General features: G+C 38.0%; 2 protein-coding genes across 3 annotated transcripts; one reads left to right on the top strand and one right to left on the bottom strand.

Annotated features, from left to right (window-relative positions):
• The first annotated feature begins 222 nt into the window (after positions 1-222).
• Positions 223-5,659, top strand: LOC113670692 (uncharacterized). Of its 2 annotated transcripts, none has more exons than XM_027186868.2 (8): positions 223-378; positions 868-1,065; positions 1,460-1,579; positions 2,393-2,569; positions 3,306-3,437; positions 3,725-3,982; positions 4,471-4,568; positions 4,944-5,659. In XM_027186868.2, the coding sequence occupies exons 1-8, from the start codon at positions 250-252 to the stop codon at positions 5,167-5,169; spliced, it is 1,338 nt and encodes a 445-aa protein (XP_027042669.2). In that variant the 5' UTR covers positions 223-249; the 3' UTR covers positions 5,170-5,659. The 2 variants fall into 2 exon arrangements, with proteins under 2 accessions (XP_027042669.2, XP_089049059.1); XM_089192933.1 differs by having other exon boundaries at positions 245-322.
• Positions 5,660-16,566: 10,907 nt separating this feature from the next.
• On the bottom strand, positions 16,567-18,264 carry LOC113670697 (cell division cycle protein 123 homolog). Its single transcript, XM_027186873.2, has one exon. It carries the CDS (start codon positions 18,024-18,026, stop codon positions 17,013-17,015), a length of 1,014 nt encoding a protein of 337 aa, XP_027042674.2. The 5' UTR covers positions 18,027-18,264; the 3' UTR covers positions 16,567-17,012.
• Between the last annotated feature and the right edge of the window lie 10 nt (positions 18,265-18,274).

Raw genomic sequence — 18,274 nt, 5'->3', positions numbered from 1 at the left:
AAAGTATTGCCAAATGTCTCTTTATTCTAGAAAACCATGAGTAATGAACTTTAGGGTTTATTTTTCCTGAATAAGATGATGTTAAGTATATTTCTCTCTGTGAGTAAATATCAAGTAAATTTTAGGCAAATGTGCCTGATGGAAATACTTTCCCTTCCTTCGCCTCCCAGCTTTTCCCCGTCCCCTCCCCCGGACCTTTTGAAACGAAATTATTGAGTAAGACTGGGACCAACACAGTTGTTTACAACGATGTCTTGTTGGAAGATAGCACGTTCCTTTTCGTTGCGAATTGGTCGTAAACAGCTGATTTCTTCATTCAGAGGTAGATTGGCGATCAAAAGGAGGTTAAGTTACGTGGTTCTTGGCGAGGGGGAGAGTGTAAGCAACTTTAAATACAGTGTTTCATTGTAATCGAGAAATCGCCTGTGTTATTTCCTTGATTTTGTAAATTTTAACTAGATTTCCAAATGGCAAACGAGATTTTACTTGTCAGTGGTGTTTTAGTCGGTTGTGTCCATATCATAATGAATCCTAGAAACTTCTACAACCGATAGTTCAAATACGATATCGTAGATCTCATAGAGTCTATACACTAGTCAGTAGCAAAATTGAATGTAAAATGATGCAGGTTATAACAAGTCGGAAAATATATTTTTAAGACACTGGTAATGAGAAGCATAGGGAGGCAAATAAATAGGGGTGAAGCTTCCAACCTTTTGGTACCAAAAAAAGGGTCTGCTGAGTGGTTTCTGCACGTGATAATTTTCGAGGATTTATTTGTAGTTGGAAAGCACGCATTTCACAAGGCAATGCTTTGTTGAAGATACGTGTGTTCGATTGCTGGAACCTTTTTTAATTCTATACTAGAATGGTGTGCCAGTTAAAGCGTGGGTGAAAGGTGTTCCTGTGGAAAAGGATGCTGCTGACCAACTTCGCTCTCTGGCCAAATTGCCAATAATCCACTCACATGTTGCAGCTATGCCTGACATGCATCTTGGGAAGGGAGCATGTGTGGGATGTGTGGTGGCTACTGTTGATGCAATCATTCCAGCGGCAGTAGGAGTGGTCGGTACAGCTTATAAATCATTTTAATATGTTTTTAATTAATTGTGAGGATGGGTATGGTAATATGATCAAAAATCTGTTTTGTAACTAGTAGACACAATAATCAGGAAGCCATGTTAAAGAAAATGTCAAGAGATGACGTCTAAGGTGAAACAGATTTCACTAAAACACCCCCTTCTCCAATCCAGTTACTTGCAGAAACACAGAAAACAAATTACAACATTATAAAGGTGAAGTAGGGGTGAAAGGAAGAATATTAAAGATGAGATTAGTGTGCTAGAATATTGTGATCTCAGTGACAATGTGTTATGAAGGTTCTTTATTTGAGTAGGTTTCTGAAAGAGAATTGAAGACTTATAAATGATAAAAATTTACTTACTTCCCATTTATTTAGGACATTGGATGTGGAATGATGGCAGTAAGGACAACAATAACTGCAGAACAATTGCCAGATTCACTGAAGAATCTTAGGAGGGCTATTGAGCAGGCTGTACCACATGGACGAACTCATCAGGTACCTTCATTAACTTGTTTATGTAAATTTATCATTTACTGTTTTAATCCCTTATGGAGCAGAATTGGAGTTGTGTGCTCTATTTAGGATTTTCTATTAGTTCTTCAGTCCCTGCACAAAAACCAACATTTCAGGTTCCAATCATGCCTTGAAAACAGTGGACAAAGAGCTATCAATCTATTTTGTTGTTTTTCATCTTACATGTGAAAATAATTTTTTTTGTACCCTTTATACTGATTATATCCCTGGGTATAAAAAAATAATTTTTTTGCAAGAGCAGTCAGCTCCTTGAGGCAGCCAGAGTCTGGACTAATTCAACTTGATCTAGACTCAAGCTTACAAATCATATGACCAGAAGCACCAGTGAATGGAATTTTCACTTTTTATTGGTTTCTGAGGTGTCAGCTACTCAAATAAGACAAAGAAGTAAAGTGCCTTTGCTGGCCAATGTTTTTTTTTTTTTTTTTTTTTAATGGCTGGCTGCTACAGAATCTGTGGATAACACTGGATTATTGTTATTCCATTGGTTAACCCTTTAGCGCCCAGATCAAATTTGTCATTCTCCTTACTGTCAATCATACAATTCTTATAATGTTAGTTTAGAGAATTTAGTTTTGGGTCAGCTGATTATCCCCAAATTGAGATTTTTCTTTATTCGCATCACTTATCTGGTTGATAAATTGTATTGATATTGTAAGGAGAAATTCTGTTTTGGTCACTCAGGGGAGTTTAAGGGTCAATTCAACTTAACAGTGAAAAAGAATGGATGAAGTTTAGACTTTCTAGTAAGCAATATTTTCAAATTCTTTCTAGGGTGGTAAAGGTGACCTAGGCGCCTGGAAGGCCAGAGAAATTCCTGACTATGTGATGAATGAGTGGAATAAACTAAAAAAAGAGTATGAATTCATCTGCAGTCGCCAGCCATTGGCCAAGGCACAGAACACTGTCAATCATCTGGGGACCCTAGGAACAGGAAATCACTTTATTGAGGTGAATTTGTTGTGAGAGGAGACACATGACTTCTGAGTTTACAAACCAAGTCATAGCAAGGCTACATCTGTTCCTAAACGAATTGAGTTTGGCTATTGTGGCAGTAAAGTGGAAAGCTCTAAATTCCATACATGAGCAGGGGCATTTGAAATCTGACAATAAGCTCATCATGGGTTTTTGATAAAGTAATGCTTTTGTTTGCCATGGAAGTTGAATCTGGATTATTTACAATTCTTGGTCCTGTCTTTAGATTCTAGCATGAATGGTAGTTCCTGAATTTTTTTTTCTTTTTTTGCTTGTTTGTTTGGTTTAACCCTTTTGTTTTTTCTACAAAGTGACAAAGAAAAATACACTGATTCTGACACTTTTATTGTGCCTTAAAGCTCCTATTCAAATCCACAACCATCTTTTTTCAAGTGCATATGAGTAACAGAGGATAGCACCGGAGAGGATAGAAAATCTACCTCTTACTAGGCACCACATAACCTCAACAACTTAATCATGTGTCAGACATTTCCCCAATGTTTCCCTCCTTGAAAAATTATGAACTTGATTTTGTGAAAAGTGAATTTTCCTGTTTGTATCGAAGCTGTGCTGTGAATATCAACAATGTGTATAGTTTCCAGTTACCTAGACTTTAATTTTCGTTAGGTTTCCAGTTCAGCCTTTCCCGAACGATGATTACTGAGTCGTTAATTCTACCAGTTATCCGAACCATAGTGTTATTCTCCTTCAGATGTGTCTTGACGAGGAAAACAGGGTGTGGTTTATGCTGCATTCAGGGTCACGAGGCCCAGGCAACAGGATCGGCACAGTTTTTATTGAACTCGCCAAGAAAGACATGATGAAACTGGACAAGCAAATTAAGGTATGCTGTTCCACCCAAAGCCAATATGGTAATTACCCTTCAGAGTTGGGTTAGGTTAGAGGACTAGGAAGCAAGGTTTGAAATCATCGATTTCAAAAAGTACCTTTTTCTCTCTGTCCATACGAGTACAGAAATTTTCTATTTTCAAAATCTCTCATTTCAAGAGGATTTCCAAAAATGGTCCGTTTTGAACCCCTACTAATGATAACTAGCTTTGAACTGGTGGAAGTTGGGACTTTATACCACAGTTTATCAGGAAGATAAGTTAATTTTTTTTAACTACATAGGTTGATAAAGATCTCGCTTACCTCAGAGAGGGAACGAAAAACTTCGACGACTACGTATTTGCCGTTAATTGGGCACAAAAATTTGCTCGACTGAATCGTAATTTAATGATGACCAATGTGCTCAAGGCAGCAAAGTCTTGTAACGATATGCCGGCCTTCAATGTGGATCCGTCCAGCAAGGCTGTCAACTGTCATCACAACTACGTCAAGGTGGAGACACACTTTGGAAGAGAAGTGTTTCTTACAAGAAAGGGAGCGGTTGGTAACCATAATAGCCCATTATTTACATTCCGTAGAAACAAAGTTGTCTAAACCTCCTTTGGAGCTTTTGCTGCATAAGAAATTTTCTTCATTAAGAGGGTCAGCGGAATATATAATGTACTTTTCGATTACGTGTGGTGAAACCAGAACCAAGCTTATCATGCATAACGGCCAAACAGGGTAAAGGAAAATATCCCAAGCAGCCAACGAGAACATAAAGTAAAAAAAGGTAACCTGGATGAAGCGCGGGAAAATGCGGGTGACCAAGTCGCCATTGATTTTAGTTTTTAATTTGATTGGCTGAGAAAGAGAATGGCGCGAATATGACAGGCAAATCAGAGAACGAAGTAAAGCAAAAACTATCACAATTTAGGATTGTTTTCGGTTCCCAATTGAAATTTCTCCACCTAAGTCGAAATAACGAGGATCTTAATATGCATTCCTTTACATTGACTGTTTTTTTCACGGAATTTTTTTCCTTACAGGTTTCCGCTCGTCAGGGTGAGTTAGGCATTATACCAGGGTCCATGGGCGCGCGGTCGTTCATTGTCAAAGGCAAGGGAAATCCTGAGGCTTTTCACAGGTTTGTGTTTTTTTGTGTGTGTTCGTCATGAATAACAGCGTCTTTACTTCGAACAACTGAATTATTCGCCATACTGCCACTTAGAGCAGAGTGAGTTCAAGGCAGGTTTCCTTCGCACGTTTTCAAAACTCTTTTCATAATGATTTTAATATAACAGTAATAATATTTCAGAAAAACAGTAAGTGTAACATTGGTATGGATAAGTGAAATAAAGATTGATTTTTTTACATAGTGCGGTCTCTCAATTTATTTAACATTGCCTTACTATATTCACAATTAAACTAAGACGTAAATTTGAAGAAAAAGATGGAAGAACAACAACATAGTGATAATGACTATATTTATGAATTTACAAATTTTTTAATACTCCTTTAGCTGTAGCCACGGCGCCGGCCGTGTCATGTCACGAGCCAAAGCCAAGAAAATGTTCACAATTGACGATCACGTGCAGGCGACACGAGACGTGGAGTGTCGTAAGGATGCTGACGTGATTGACGAAACACCAATGGCTTACAAGGACATCGATGACGTCATGGCAGCACAGAGTGACTTGGTGGATGTAGTTCACACGCTGAAGCAAGTGGTTTGTGTGAAGGGATGATGAACGCTGTGATACAGTAGGAGCTGTCGGGCACTTTGCACTACTACACTGCACGTGACTTGCTGCGGTAGCCTCCTGCGTTATGCTTCGTAGGTTGTCACGCAATGTTTCCGTTTGAAAGGAATGCACGAAGAAAGTCTGGAAAGGTGCTTGGCTAAGCCTGTATTTTACACGTCATGTAATTCTAGTGGTTTGTCAACGTTTAAATGCAGGCCTCAGAAAATTTCGTGCGAAGGTTACTAGTATATGGTAGGAACGGGACAGAACATACGCTTTGGAACATTCACTCATTGAGAAAGGAAGCTAGTCGGAAAATTCTGATGCTAAGCATTTTAATATCAAGTGTATGTAACGCCAAGTTTAACGCTCGCTTTAGTTAGAAGACGAACACAACTATCAAGTGAATTCCTAGGCTATCGGAATTGAATAACAAATTTGCGACAGGCCGTCCTATTGGTGAATAAATTTTAGTCAAGTCTGTAAACCCAAAGTAAAGTCGCTTATTGTGAGAACTGAATTACATAAATGGAACACGATCTAAAGCCCGGTTCAGACGTCGCACTTGGGCCGCGCCGAATCGAATTCAACGATAGGCGACCTAATTTAGTTAATCCTGGCTGAATTGATTTAGGCCCAGTTCAGATGCCGTACTTCCGCCGAGCTGAATAAAATTCAACGAATTAAGTTCATGTGAAGTAAGGCGTCTGAATCAATTCGGAATGGCTGATTTAATTTAGATTGGATCAGTCAATTAATCCCGCCCGGCTCAGCCGGGAAGAAAGGCCTTAGGCCGGTTTTGATTCGGACGCCGTACTTGAACTGAGCCTAACCAAATGCAAAAAAATTATTTTAATGTATTTTTCATGCTGTTTTTACTCGAGAGCATGTGCAAAGTAGTGTTTTGCAGGAGAAAAATGCCGGCTTGGCGGGTCAAACTAGACGATGGTGGCATGTGTTGTTAGTGTTTCGGCTGTATTGACGCGTCGCTACCACTCGATAATGCATGACCAGAAGGAGAGTGAGTGCACATACGGTTATCACTTGTCTTCTTCTTCTGGCTACAAAATAGGCTAAGGGTGCGTTCCTTTGGGAGAATCCGGATCCGATCTAAATTAAATCAGCCATTCCGAATTGATTCAGACGCCGTACTTCACATGAACTTAATTCGTTGAATTTTATTCGGCTCGGCGGAAGTACGGCGTCTGAACTAGGCCTTAGAGTGACTTTTTACTCAACACAGGCAGACCACACTATGTGTTCTTGGTTAATAATTGACACGAGACGAACAAAATTTGAATATCTCAATAAAATTACATGAAGTGTCAATCGACTCATTTTTGGTATTTTGCGCATCTTTTTACGGAATTGCTTTTCTCAAGGTAGGAGACATTTTCTGTAGTTTGGCGTTAATTCTAGTTTGGAGTGGAAATGGTCGCGGCTGGCGACCATCGAGTTGCAAGTCATGTCTTCTCGACGGCCTCCGGCCCAAAAAATAATTTCATAAGAAAGAAGCTTGAAACGGCCCATGAAAGTGAAAAAAAAAAAAAAAACCACAAATGCGTTGATTAACACTAACGTTATTGAGATACTCAGACCCAGATGTAATTTCGATAGGCAATTTTCAGAGTTTATTCATAACCCTTATAGATTTTGTTCGTTTGACATCAACAATTATTATAACCAAGAACACATAGTGTAGTCTGCCTGTGGACTCAGTTGTAAATAGAGCGCTCTTCGATTGATGATTGTCGTAAAACCAAAACCAAAGTTAAAACAACAGCCACTCGGAAGAAAATAAGATACCGTGACGAGCCAATAGAAATCCACATTAAAATTACGCAAACCGCCCATGGAGCGCGGGAAAACGCGGGCGACCAAGTCATAATTGGTGTTAGTTTTGAATTCAATTGGTTGATGGAGTGGCGCGATTTTTCTGGACCAATCACAGAGCAAAGTAGAGCAAAACTTAAAACCAATGCAAACCGATTATTTTCGACACTTAATTGGAAATTTCTCTGACTTACTTCAAAAGGATTAAACATTCAAAACTGAGCCAGGAAGTTTTAGTCTTATGTATTCACAAAGTTTCTGATTTACCGGAATAAGCATCAGATGGAGTCGTTATCAGTATGGCTCATATCTCAATATGTTTGAGTGGGAGGGAAATTATTTCTGGTAATTAAAATACGTAGAACAACTTGATGGCTTAATTTATCAATTATTGAACCTGCATACGCTCTCGGAACATTTTCCTTTCATACAAAGTATATGGAAAAATTTGCCTTAAATAATGGTCGTATTATAAGTAATTTTTTCATTTCAGTTATTCTCAGAAACCTGTGGAGGTTTTGAACGTCTAAAATGTTTGTTTGTTTGATTATAAAAAGGGAAGTTATTAAGGATCGAAAACGAATGCTACAGGAAGTTCAAATAAAGTCCATTTCCAAACTGCTCTCCCTATTCTGACGTCACACCTCTGCATCAGTCCTTTGTAGTTATACAAAACCGCGCGGCAAAAATGCTTACAATCTGGGCACACGGCTTTAGTCAAAAATCGTGGGACGCGATCCGGGTTGTCATCGTGGGACCAACTCCAGGGGCACATTGTAGAACTTGGTGTCTGTAAAGTGATTTGACGACTGACACGTTTTGGAATTACTGATAAGTGCACCTGCGAAGGGTAAGGATTTTCTACAAACATGTATCTACGGAAGAGGCGTTTGATTATTCGTTGAGGATTTTGATGATGATGTGGACAACTGGTCACTTTCAATGATGAGTAGATCAGAATTAGAACAACAACTATGACAAGACACTGAAATAAAGGAAAATACCGAGATATGTAATTTATTTGTTTGTTCTAACAGCGATTTAGTGAATTATTTCGAGTAAATTGAAGTTTGAAAAATTTGAAGCTAGATTTTTACATTTCTTCGCCGCTTTCATGTGATCAACAAGACTTTTCAGAGAGTTGACATGATTTTAAGAAGAAAATTCAGGAGCTCAGAGAATTTTGTAAGAACTATTTCCCTTTCAAGGTCATTTCTGTATGTTGTCACGGTATGTTTCCAGCAAGGAAACAATGTTCGTTCAGTCAGATGCCTCTATAACACAGCTACAGACAAAGCAATTAACGGCAAAACATACTGGTAACTTAGAGGTTATCATGTACAAAGTTCAAACGAGATAATTTACTTTTAAGCCGTCAGAAACAGCGATATGCAATGAGATAAAAAGGATAAAGCCCGTGACTCTTCATTTGTCAAAATTCGATTGAGGTTTAACGCACCGAAATCAAAGCAAACAAAAAAAATTGTCAGATTTTGGACTTCACTGATTTTTTTTTCGTATTTTGTGGATAAAAATTATCTTCTTTGTTTGTGAAGTATTACAGAGTCGCATGTTAGAATGATTAAGGAGACAATTTCCGAGTATTCAAGAAAATTCATTAAACTAGAACAGGAATTTTCACCGTTAGACAAAAATTTGTGCGAACAAAAAAGGTAAGAGTTTAAAGGCTCCTAAAGAAAAAAGATAAATCTTCCCTTTTTTTACGTAAAAAAAAGGTCCTAAGAAATTAAAAAAAACCTCACCTTTCTCCAAAAATAAAGCATATTCAGCTTATTTACTGTTTGCTTCTTGCGTAACACGGAAATAGGCTCGGGTTTGCGAGCTATATCTGTGGAACTCACTTTGACAGATATATATTCATTAACAATGAACGCTTTAAGCTGACCAATGGTGCCGCGAGATTTTCTATATCTGTACAGGCCAATATTTTCAACAAAGTGGAGTCACGGGGATATTAAAGTTATACTTGTGGCAAATTGCCACGCCGCGCTAACATGTTTGCAAAATGTCACGGAATACGAGTTCCACTGTTTGGGAACGAAGCGTTGGCGGGCGAGTGAAAACACCGCGCACTTTATAAAACTTAGCTTTGAACTGATGATAATTGTTAAAAGCTTCAATAAAATAAAGGAAAATAAACAATCGCAGGAGTAATGGTTGTACACACCACATCTTTGAAGTTCCCATTGTCGCTCGGGCTTTGGCTGGGTTAGACTAAGGTGGTATGTCGCGATGAAATGAGACTGTCTCAATGAGAATTTTCGACCCTTCTAATCATAAACTTTTTACAGCTTTCAGCCGACTATGGGTCTTGATTCGAAAAAAGAAGCAAATTTTGGTCATTACTTCGTGTGTATTAACAAATTAGGTCATCGGAAGTTAATTTATGTGATTTTATCGAATGAGTCAGAAGAGTACAGTCGTTTATCAATCGGAAGCGAAGAGCGGAACGCTCGTGGAGTCTCGCTCGGCCTTTTCCCATGCGATAACTTCATAAATTTGAATTAACGCATACCAAAGGTAAATCTTTTTATGCCAGAGAAAATCACAAAACCGGTTTTTTCCCCATTTCTTTTGTGTTACATCAAGAACGAATTTTTAAAAAATGATTGCGGTCTTCTTAAGCTGACTTAAAATAATATTAACCTTATCAAATAGACGAAAGCTGTTGTAAGAGGTCAACTTTTCGTTGAATTCGAGGGCTGATACAATAGAGAATACAGTTGTGAAATTATCCTCATTACTGCGTGGTGGCTGTTACGTCATTAACCACGTGACTGAGCCGGTGGCATCGAGAACTAGGGAAAGACTTATAATTTCGTTTCGTGCTACTAGATCAAAAAGTTATTTAAATGCTCTGGTTTTCGGAAACAGTTTCAAGGTTATTCTCACGAGAAATTTGTTTTTGCCTTTCCACATATCGAGTTTATTTATTTATTTTTTTTCTAAAGGGGTGTACGCGCTTGAATTAATCTTCCATTTCTATTACGTAGAAATTCTTTTGGGTAATTACTCGGCCCTCGCCTTCGCCCTCAAGGATAGAATGCTCCGCCCTCTCTCGACCGTGAGTAATGAGGTCTACTGGAGATCGCAACGTATACTGTGAATACTAATTTAGCACGCTCTCACTTAACTGAGTTCCTTTGAAAGGTCAAGTCATATCACTGAAAAGGTTGTAAACTTAAAAAAAAACGAAAATAACGCCTTCGTCTACGATAAAATAAAAAAAATACAACTAAAAAAGGAGGTTAAACTGACAGAAACATGGCAAAACAAAAGTCATGACCTTCTATGTCGAAAAGTAGTTTTCAAAACTAAACTTTCTGTGCAATTTTATGTTGGAAATATCTAAGTATTCAAAGGAAATTCCCTTATTTTGTATAATGTTTCCCTTTTTGTGCGTGGAAACAGTTGTAATATGTTTATCTTTCACTGTCATTATCAGTAGTAAGTAATTTAGTCCCTGGTGGGCAATGTAAAGAAAGCACAAGCTCTATATTATATCGACGCGCGGATTTACCCACTGAAGTCGGAGAGTGGCTCGCAAAAGGCAACCAAGCTCCACATCCAAAACTTTTGTCATAAATCCCGTTTTGTCTAGACCCCACAATTTAAACTTTTGCGTTTGTTTGTGTGGCCCACGCTTTCAATAGATGATATGTCTGGGTGAGTGTTAGCAAGGTGTCGTGCCAAGTGGAATTATACAATGTCGCAATTATTCCGCCTAACAGATATATCATGAATATGAATGCACCTGCTCTGATTCAGATTCTTAATTATACGTGGTGTATAAAAACCAGTGCAACTACACTTTTACATCATCTCAGATTGAAGGAAACTGGTGAACTTTGAAATAAGAAGAAAAATGAATGTCGTCTGGAAGGCAAAGGTGAACTTTTTATTTCAGTTACTGTGAATGTACTATCTGATGATCGCCTGATGAAAGAAAATCCTTTAAGATTCTTTCATCGATTCCTATGCTCTTTTAATTGTAAAAATCCTTATCAAATTCAAACGTAATTTTTGACGCCTTATTTCAACGAAGGATTTTCTTAGATTTTATTATTTCAGGTTGGTAGACTATGCCGAAGCATAATCTACTATAAGTATCTCGCAGAAGCGAATGAGAGTAAATCAGGAAAGTATAACAGGAAGGTCTTAAGAGGACCTGGAAAAAGAAATCTTTAAAATAGTGCTCTTTTAAAAATCATTAGTTAAAAGGTTGGATCAAGAGGAAAGAGCCTCTAAAAAACATAACTGAAAATCTTTTTATAAAGAGCTGGGAGAAAAACCGATTCCTAACAAAAAAGAAAAGATTATTCAGACATTAGCAATAAAGAGCAGCGAGAATTTTGTGGCGGAATCTGTTTCATGAGGAATCGTTTATCTCCTGCCACAAATGGCATTCTGTAACTTTCATGTGAGTTAGATTGATCAGATAACAATGAATAAACCTAAGTGCCGCTCTCACTAAGAGCGATCCTCTCGACTTCCTGTCGGAAAAAAGTTTTCTTTTATTTTTTACCCATGAAAAGGGTTTAGGATACATGTTTCAAAAATAGTTTAGTTGTTCTCCAGTTCTCTTTTTTTGCGTCGCCACAAGTCAAAAATGAATTTTGGCCAGACCACCCTTGTGGACAGCGAACGAAAGTGTAACTGAATTTTAAAGATTTTGTCCAGCGCGCAGCGACTACAACAATGTAGCTCACGGAATCCTATCTAGCTACAAGTTACAAGATGTATTCAGTTAGTTCACAAACAAAATATGGAAACTTCAGCTGAAATGTTTTTCATACCAGCATGATCAGAGGAGACCCTTCTCTTCGACCTTAATTTGCATATCAAAAATTCACTACTTTTTACGAAAGAATTCTCAAAATGTAGGCGTTAATCGGGCTGAAAAAGCATATCAGTGCATAGTTTATACACCAATGAGGTCACGGATTGCCTCAAACCTGCGGGTATTTCTCTAGCTTCCATCCACCAACTTCTTAAAAACAACGCAACGCGGAACCCGATGAACTAACCCTCCTTTCTGCAAATTTGTTTCGATTAGAATCGAAAGTTGTTAAAATGGACTGAAAAATTCAGTTTTACATTTTAATGAGAATTTTATCTTTTAAAATGTTTACTTGATTCATGGAAAGCAAAGACTGGAGTGTCTTTGGGTATTTCAGCCCTGATTTGGAAAAAATAAAACAGTTATTGGTATGTTCTAAACATCAGAACACCTGAGAGGACACTGGAAATGTGGTAAAAGTATTTTTTAGCATCCAGAGCAAAAAGAAGAATGTGAGGCAGTGAAAGGAGACTGAGTTTTCAACGCCATTTGTCGTAAAAGCCGCCACCAGCTTGTTATTGAACTCACTAAAATTTACCTGGAAGTCATTTACTTTCTTTTGTCGCGAAACTTGTGGATTTTAAAACTTTAAAACGACGTACGATGAGTTTGAGTCCATTGGTAAACTGTGTCAGCTGGTTTCAGGAGCAGATCAAGTGCTGACAAAATTTGACAGTTTTGAAATTTTAAGCGGATGCAAAAATCGAGACAAAAATTTGTTATGACACAATTTGTCCTTTGATTTTGTCAATAGAATTCTGGTTTTGTCTACTATTGCAGATAGCCCAGATAGGCGCTTACGAATCAATTTTTAGTCAAATAATAGCCTTCACTCTCGAGAAACTTCAAATATATTACCCATGTTATCCGACTAAAACTTTAATTCCAAAAAATTCGAAGACATCTCCAGTCAGTCTGGCTTTCTTTTACTGCCTCACATTTTCCCTTGTGCTGTGGCTGTTAACAAGTACTTTCACCGCATTTCCAATGTTTCTTAAAGTGTTCGGATGTTTAGAACATACCAATAACTGTTATAGCGGAGCTCGCAGAGCGTAGCCTCATAATTATACAAAGTAAAAGTAACCCATCAACCCGAAAAAATTTGGATGTACGACCGTACGACCATACGACCATACGACCGTACGACCGTTCGACCGACCGTACAAGGTGCTACTTTTAGCATGCGCGGCCGACTGTATCACGGGCACTATCTCATAATCAATCCTCTACACGGACACGGAGAAGTTGCGAATGAAAATCCATTAATATTACCACGCACTTTATCCATAGTAGGGGCTTTAGTTTTGTTGAAGAGACGTGCGGGAAAAAAATGGGAGCTCCGCTTTTAGGCTTGCCTAAATCTATATATTATTTTTTTCCATACCGTGATCAAAATGACCGGAACGAAACAAAATAACTTGTAATCGAGCATTTCGCTGGATAGCTGGTAGTAATTAAAATGACTTAATACGTCGTCCCGGCATTCCAGGAGAGAAATTAGGGCTGAAATACCCAAAGCCACTCCAATTTCTGCTCTCCACGAATCAAGTAAACCTTTTTAAAAGTTAAAATTCTCATTAAAATATAATTCAGTCCATTTTAATGACTTTCGATTCTAATTCGTTACATTAATTAATTTTGGTTTCAATTTGTAGAACCCGCGAAACAGGCCATATGGTAAGGGGAAAAATTTGCACAATCACGTCACGCAATATATAAACCGGGTTTGTCCAGTTGATTTTGATGGTCGTAGGGAAAAGTCGAGTTTGTCGCTCAAAACCTTTGTGGTCCATAAGCGCGTAACATCATTAGTGATGGAAACAAATCTGCGGAAAGGAGGGTTAGTTCATCGGGTTCCGTATACTAAATCTCGGGAGATACTGCAAGAATTATTTCAGAGTGTATGCGTGTTGTTTTGTAAATATAAACACTGTAACCTATTTTAACTTGTTTTGGTGTCCTTTTAAGCAACGCGATATGTCTGTTATGACCAGAGTGCCAAATTTATTCTTTAATTTTGATCTTTTCCACACTGTGCGCAGTTCATGACCTGATATTTCTACGTAAATTATCGAGAAGGTGCCTTCCGATTACCTTTGTCTACTTGGTAAGTCACGCAAGCGAGAAAGCGTTGCGACCGATCACCTTTACGCAACGTTTTAGGACAACTCGGCATCTAATCTCCATTCAGTTGCTGTGAAAACCTAAAATCCTCAACGTAGCAGATAAACGAACGAAGTTTGAACGGTCAAAAGGAGATCTTGTTCAATTTTAATAATCATGCAAGTGATCTTTGACACGAGTGCAATTGAGCAAACACATGGATTTGCGTTGCTTTTAAGAAGTTGGTGTATGGAAGCTAGAGGTATACCCGCGGGTTTGAGGCAATTCGTGACCTCATTGGTGTATAAACTATGTACTGATATGCTTTTTCAGCCCGATTAACGCCTGCATTTTGAGAATTCTTTTGTACAAAGTTGTGAATTTTTGATATGCAAATTAAGGTCGAAGGGAAGGGTCTCCTCTGATCAAGCTGGTATGAAAAATATTTCAGCTGAAGTTTCCATACTTTGTCTGTGAACTAACCGATTACATCTTGTAACTTGTAGCAAGATAGAATTCCGTGAGCTACATTGTTGCAGTCGCTGCGCGCTGAACAAAATCTTTGAAATTTACACTTTCGATCGCTGTCCGCAGAGGTGGTCTGGCCAAAAATCATTTTTGACTTGTGGCGACGCAAAAAAAGAGAACTGGAGAACAACTAAACTATTTTTGAAACATGTGTCCTAAATCCTTTTCATGAGCCAAAACTAAAAGAAAACTTTTTTTCCGACGGGAAGTCGAGAGGACCGCTCTTGGCGAGAGTGGCACTTAACAATTAAATCCTGTCAGTTTTCCCCAAAAGGAGTTTTTATAACCACGGTTCTAATAATTCTTTGTTTCAGCTGTTTTTTATCTCTCTACTGTTACGTGAAATTTCATTGTCGTTTCAAATTTCCTGTCCGAATGTCACGCGTAGACCACGAGCTCGCAAGAAACTTCACCATCTTCGTAATAACTTTCTTTTCGTCGAGAACGTAGATTCTTCGGAAGAGTCTGGTCAGACCTCACGACAGATTCCACATTCCTACGAGTGCCCTTTTAAATGGGACCGAGATGACGACCCGGCTCGTCTCCCTCGATTCATGACGAAGGCTGTATGTCGAGATTGTAAACATTACTGCCTACCTGTGCACTACTCACAGAAGGGACTGGTACGAAAATGTGACGTCAGGACAGGGGAGGTAGTTTGGAAATGGATAACAGTTGAACTTCCGGTAGCTTTTGTCTACAATGCCTACTCTGGGTGAGGCGTGATTTCCTTTGTGAAAGCGCTCATTTTACAGCTAATAGGACATGCAAAATAATGCTGATTGACTGAAATTACCATGTTTTGTTTCATTTTTCTTTTTAAATTTAAGTTCAATTGTCTAAGTGGGGTTCAAATGATTTAAACACTATTTTTCACAAAACATTAACCTGAAGGATTCTGGAATAAGTAGTTAAATTGCCAATTTTCATTACCTATACAGCTCATTTACTGCTAAAAATTATTAGGCTAGTGTATTCTAAATATGAAAGTGATTTTGTTCCTTAATTTTGGATTAAAAAATACTTATACAATGATAATGAGTGTATCTGTTATATTGAAAAAATTACAACATCAACATAAAAAATCCTGTAAAAAAAATAAAATAAAGTTACACCATTGATGAAGAGTCCAGTAAAATTGAGAATTTTCAACTGTAAGGCTAAAATGTCTGACCTTGCTATCCTATCACTGAATATCAGGTCATCTGCAAAAACAGATGTGTTAACCTTTTACATCCAAACATCAGTATGCATATTCTCCATACTGTTCTCTTAATCCTTTAACTCCTATGAGTGACCAAGACAGTATTTCTCCTTACAATATCAATACAATATCAATCAGTCAGGTGATGAGAATAATGAAAAATATAAGTTTGAGGATTTTCTAGTTAATCCAGTACCAAATTCTCAGAACTAGCATCATAAGAATTGTATGGCAGACACTAAGGAAAATTACTCATGAGATCTTGGGCATTAAATGGTTAAGGTGCTGACAAGGAGAATTGGATTAATATTCAAGGGCTTCTTCTGTTGTTGATCATTTCATTTATTCTCATAACCTAATGTGTGATTTGGGGGGGATATTGTGAGGAGTGATTGGATGCTAGTTACTCTTAGGGGTCAGAGGGTTAATTAGTGAAACATATAGAAAAATACTTTTCAGTCACTAATTGGAGAGTTTCTTCAGCACCGTAATTTACACAAATAAAATTCAATCTCCATAGAGGAAAAGTTCATTTTCCATAATGACTATGATTATCTCAAAGCCAAGGTCTCCTTAACAGTCCAAATGCATGTCAGTAATTTTCCAGGTCCTGTCTTAGATCCTCCCTTTGATCCTCCCTTGAGGGAGAACTGTATGCTAATTTGCTACACAACATTTTGTTGTCAAGCTCATGTCAGTGAAGATCAGGGCTGATTTATCAAGAATTTTCACTCAATAAACAAATGTCATACTAAATGAAAACTGAGTTACAAAAACTGCACAGGTCATTTTCAATCATGTAGTGAAACACATTGGGAATTTCTAAGGACAAAAAAAACTGTTCACAAATCATAAAAAGAGTTCAAATCCCTCAGAACTAATTTAGACACCATTGTGGTTGCCATTTTATTGTTTTGATAACCAATAAAGTGCTTTCACATTGCATGGGAACAATGTATTAAAGATTCAACATACATAGTAGATAAGATCATGGTCCACATCTAAATCCATGTAAACATAAGGAGTTATTAGAAAATAAGTTCTCCTTGTTGTTTTAAAATGCTCTTAAGCAAACAAGTGATGAGAATTTTGAAATCCATCAACAAAAATAAATTATCATGATATAACACCAAATTCTCAGGAATAGGCCACAGATTTGTACAGTCATTGGTAGGGGGAATTTGTTTTCTAGATGTTGGCATTGACAGGGAAATAACCAGGATCTTGCTCACATGATGCAGGAAGATTAAATTTGTAGACAGACCAAATGAAACTGGTGCAAAATAATTCATTGCTAATGCAGTAAGACTCATTATATCATTCTGCGTCAGACTCTTCGCCAGGTTGACCAATCAGATCTTTCACCTTCAGCAGATCAACTAACTTGTTGATGTCATTACCACATGCTAAGTCCACAATGTCAGTTGGCATTCTGCTAAGGTGTGCTGGATTAGGCTGCACCCCAGCTGAACCTGTCACATACTTAAACACACCTTTAAACTCATCATCATTATCACTGATTGTCAAATGAAGGTTTGTGAGCTCTTCCCATGTAAATAACAAGGGGGCTGTCTGAGCACCAAATGGGTTGAAGTCAATCAGTAACACCTTCTGAAAAGCATACCTGTAAACATCAAATGTGTATGAACTGTCTGGAAATTTGTAAGCTATTTTCTTGTTGAAAAACTTCGCGATGTCGTTACAAACGTCTTCTTCATTTTGTGCAAGAAACTCATAGCAGCTAGCAATATCCCGCTGAGAGATTGCAATGAGTTTGTGATTTTTCACAAAACATCGAAATTCCATTCCTGGATTTATATCTTTCCATTTGCGAAGTACAAGTTCAAAACCATCCTGTAGTTCCCCTTCTTCATCTTCACAGTGTTTGAAAGTCTCAAACAATACCTGGGAAATGTTGTCAGAGCTCTTTAGCAGAAGATAAATGTCATTAGGGGAATCACATTTGAGTGAACCGTCAAAAGAGATCCAAGAGGCGTCCAGTGGGGCTCTCCAATTCAATTTAGGGAAAGCACTTCCATTTAAATCGAGTATAGCTTCTTTGATTCCAGTGTCAATTTCATTGAACTCAGGAGCAATTATCGTTTGTTCGCTGGGGTCTTCGTCCAAAGCTTGCCATTCGTCAGAATCACTCTCGATTTCATCGCCTGAATTTCTGGTGGCAACTGGTTCACCGGGCAGAACAACATTGTCAGCTTTAAGATAATCCACAAACTCCTTCGAGAGAGGAATCACCCGGCTTCTAATAGTGATGTTTTTGAACTTTGGATACCAAACAGAAAAGTTGCAATTCAGCACGTGTTCCCGTTTCATTTTCTTGTTGGAAGCTGAGACGGAAAAATGTTGCACCTTCCTTCAGTTCTTTTAATCTTAGCTCCAAAAGTCCCTTTTATATTAAAGGCGCTTTCGTCTGAAGAAGAAGGTTAAGGAGGCTCATGAAACAAGCGAAGTTGATCAGTACTGTGGTTATTACATCACCCCTCACGATTGGTTATCGACTTTCCGACTAATTATCGAGGTGCGGAAGTTTCTTGGTTGGTCGGCGCGCTAAACCGAAAGCA

The sequence above is a fragment of the Pocillopora damicornis genome, chromosome 13, assembly GCF_964200805.1.
Source record: "Pocillopora damicornis chromosome 13, jaPocDami1.2, whole genome shotgun sequence".
In the NCBI taxonomy this organism is placed as follows: domain Eukaryota; kingdom Metazoa; phylum Cnidaria; class Anthozoa; order Scleractinia; family Pocilloporidae; genus Pocillopora; species Pocillopora damicornis.
This window is presented reverse-complemented; position numbering and strand designations above follow the sequence as displayed.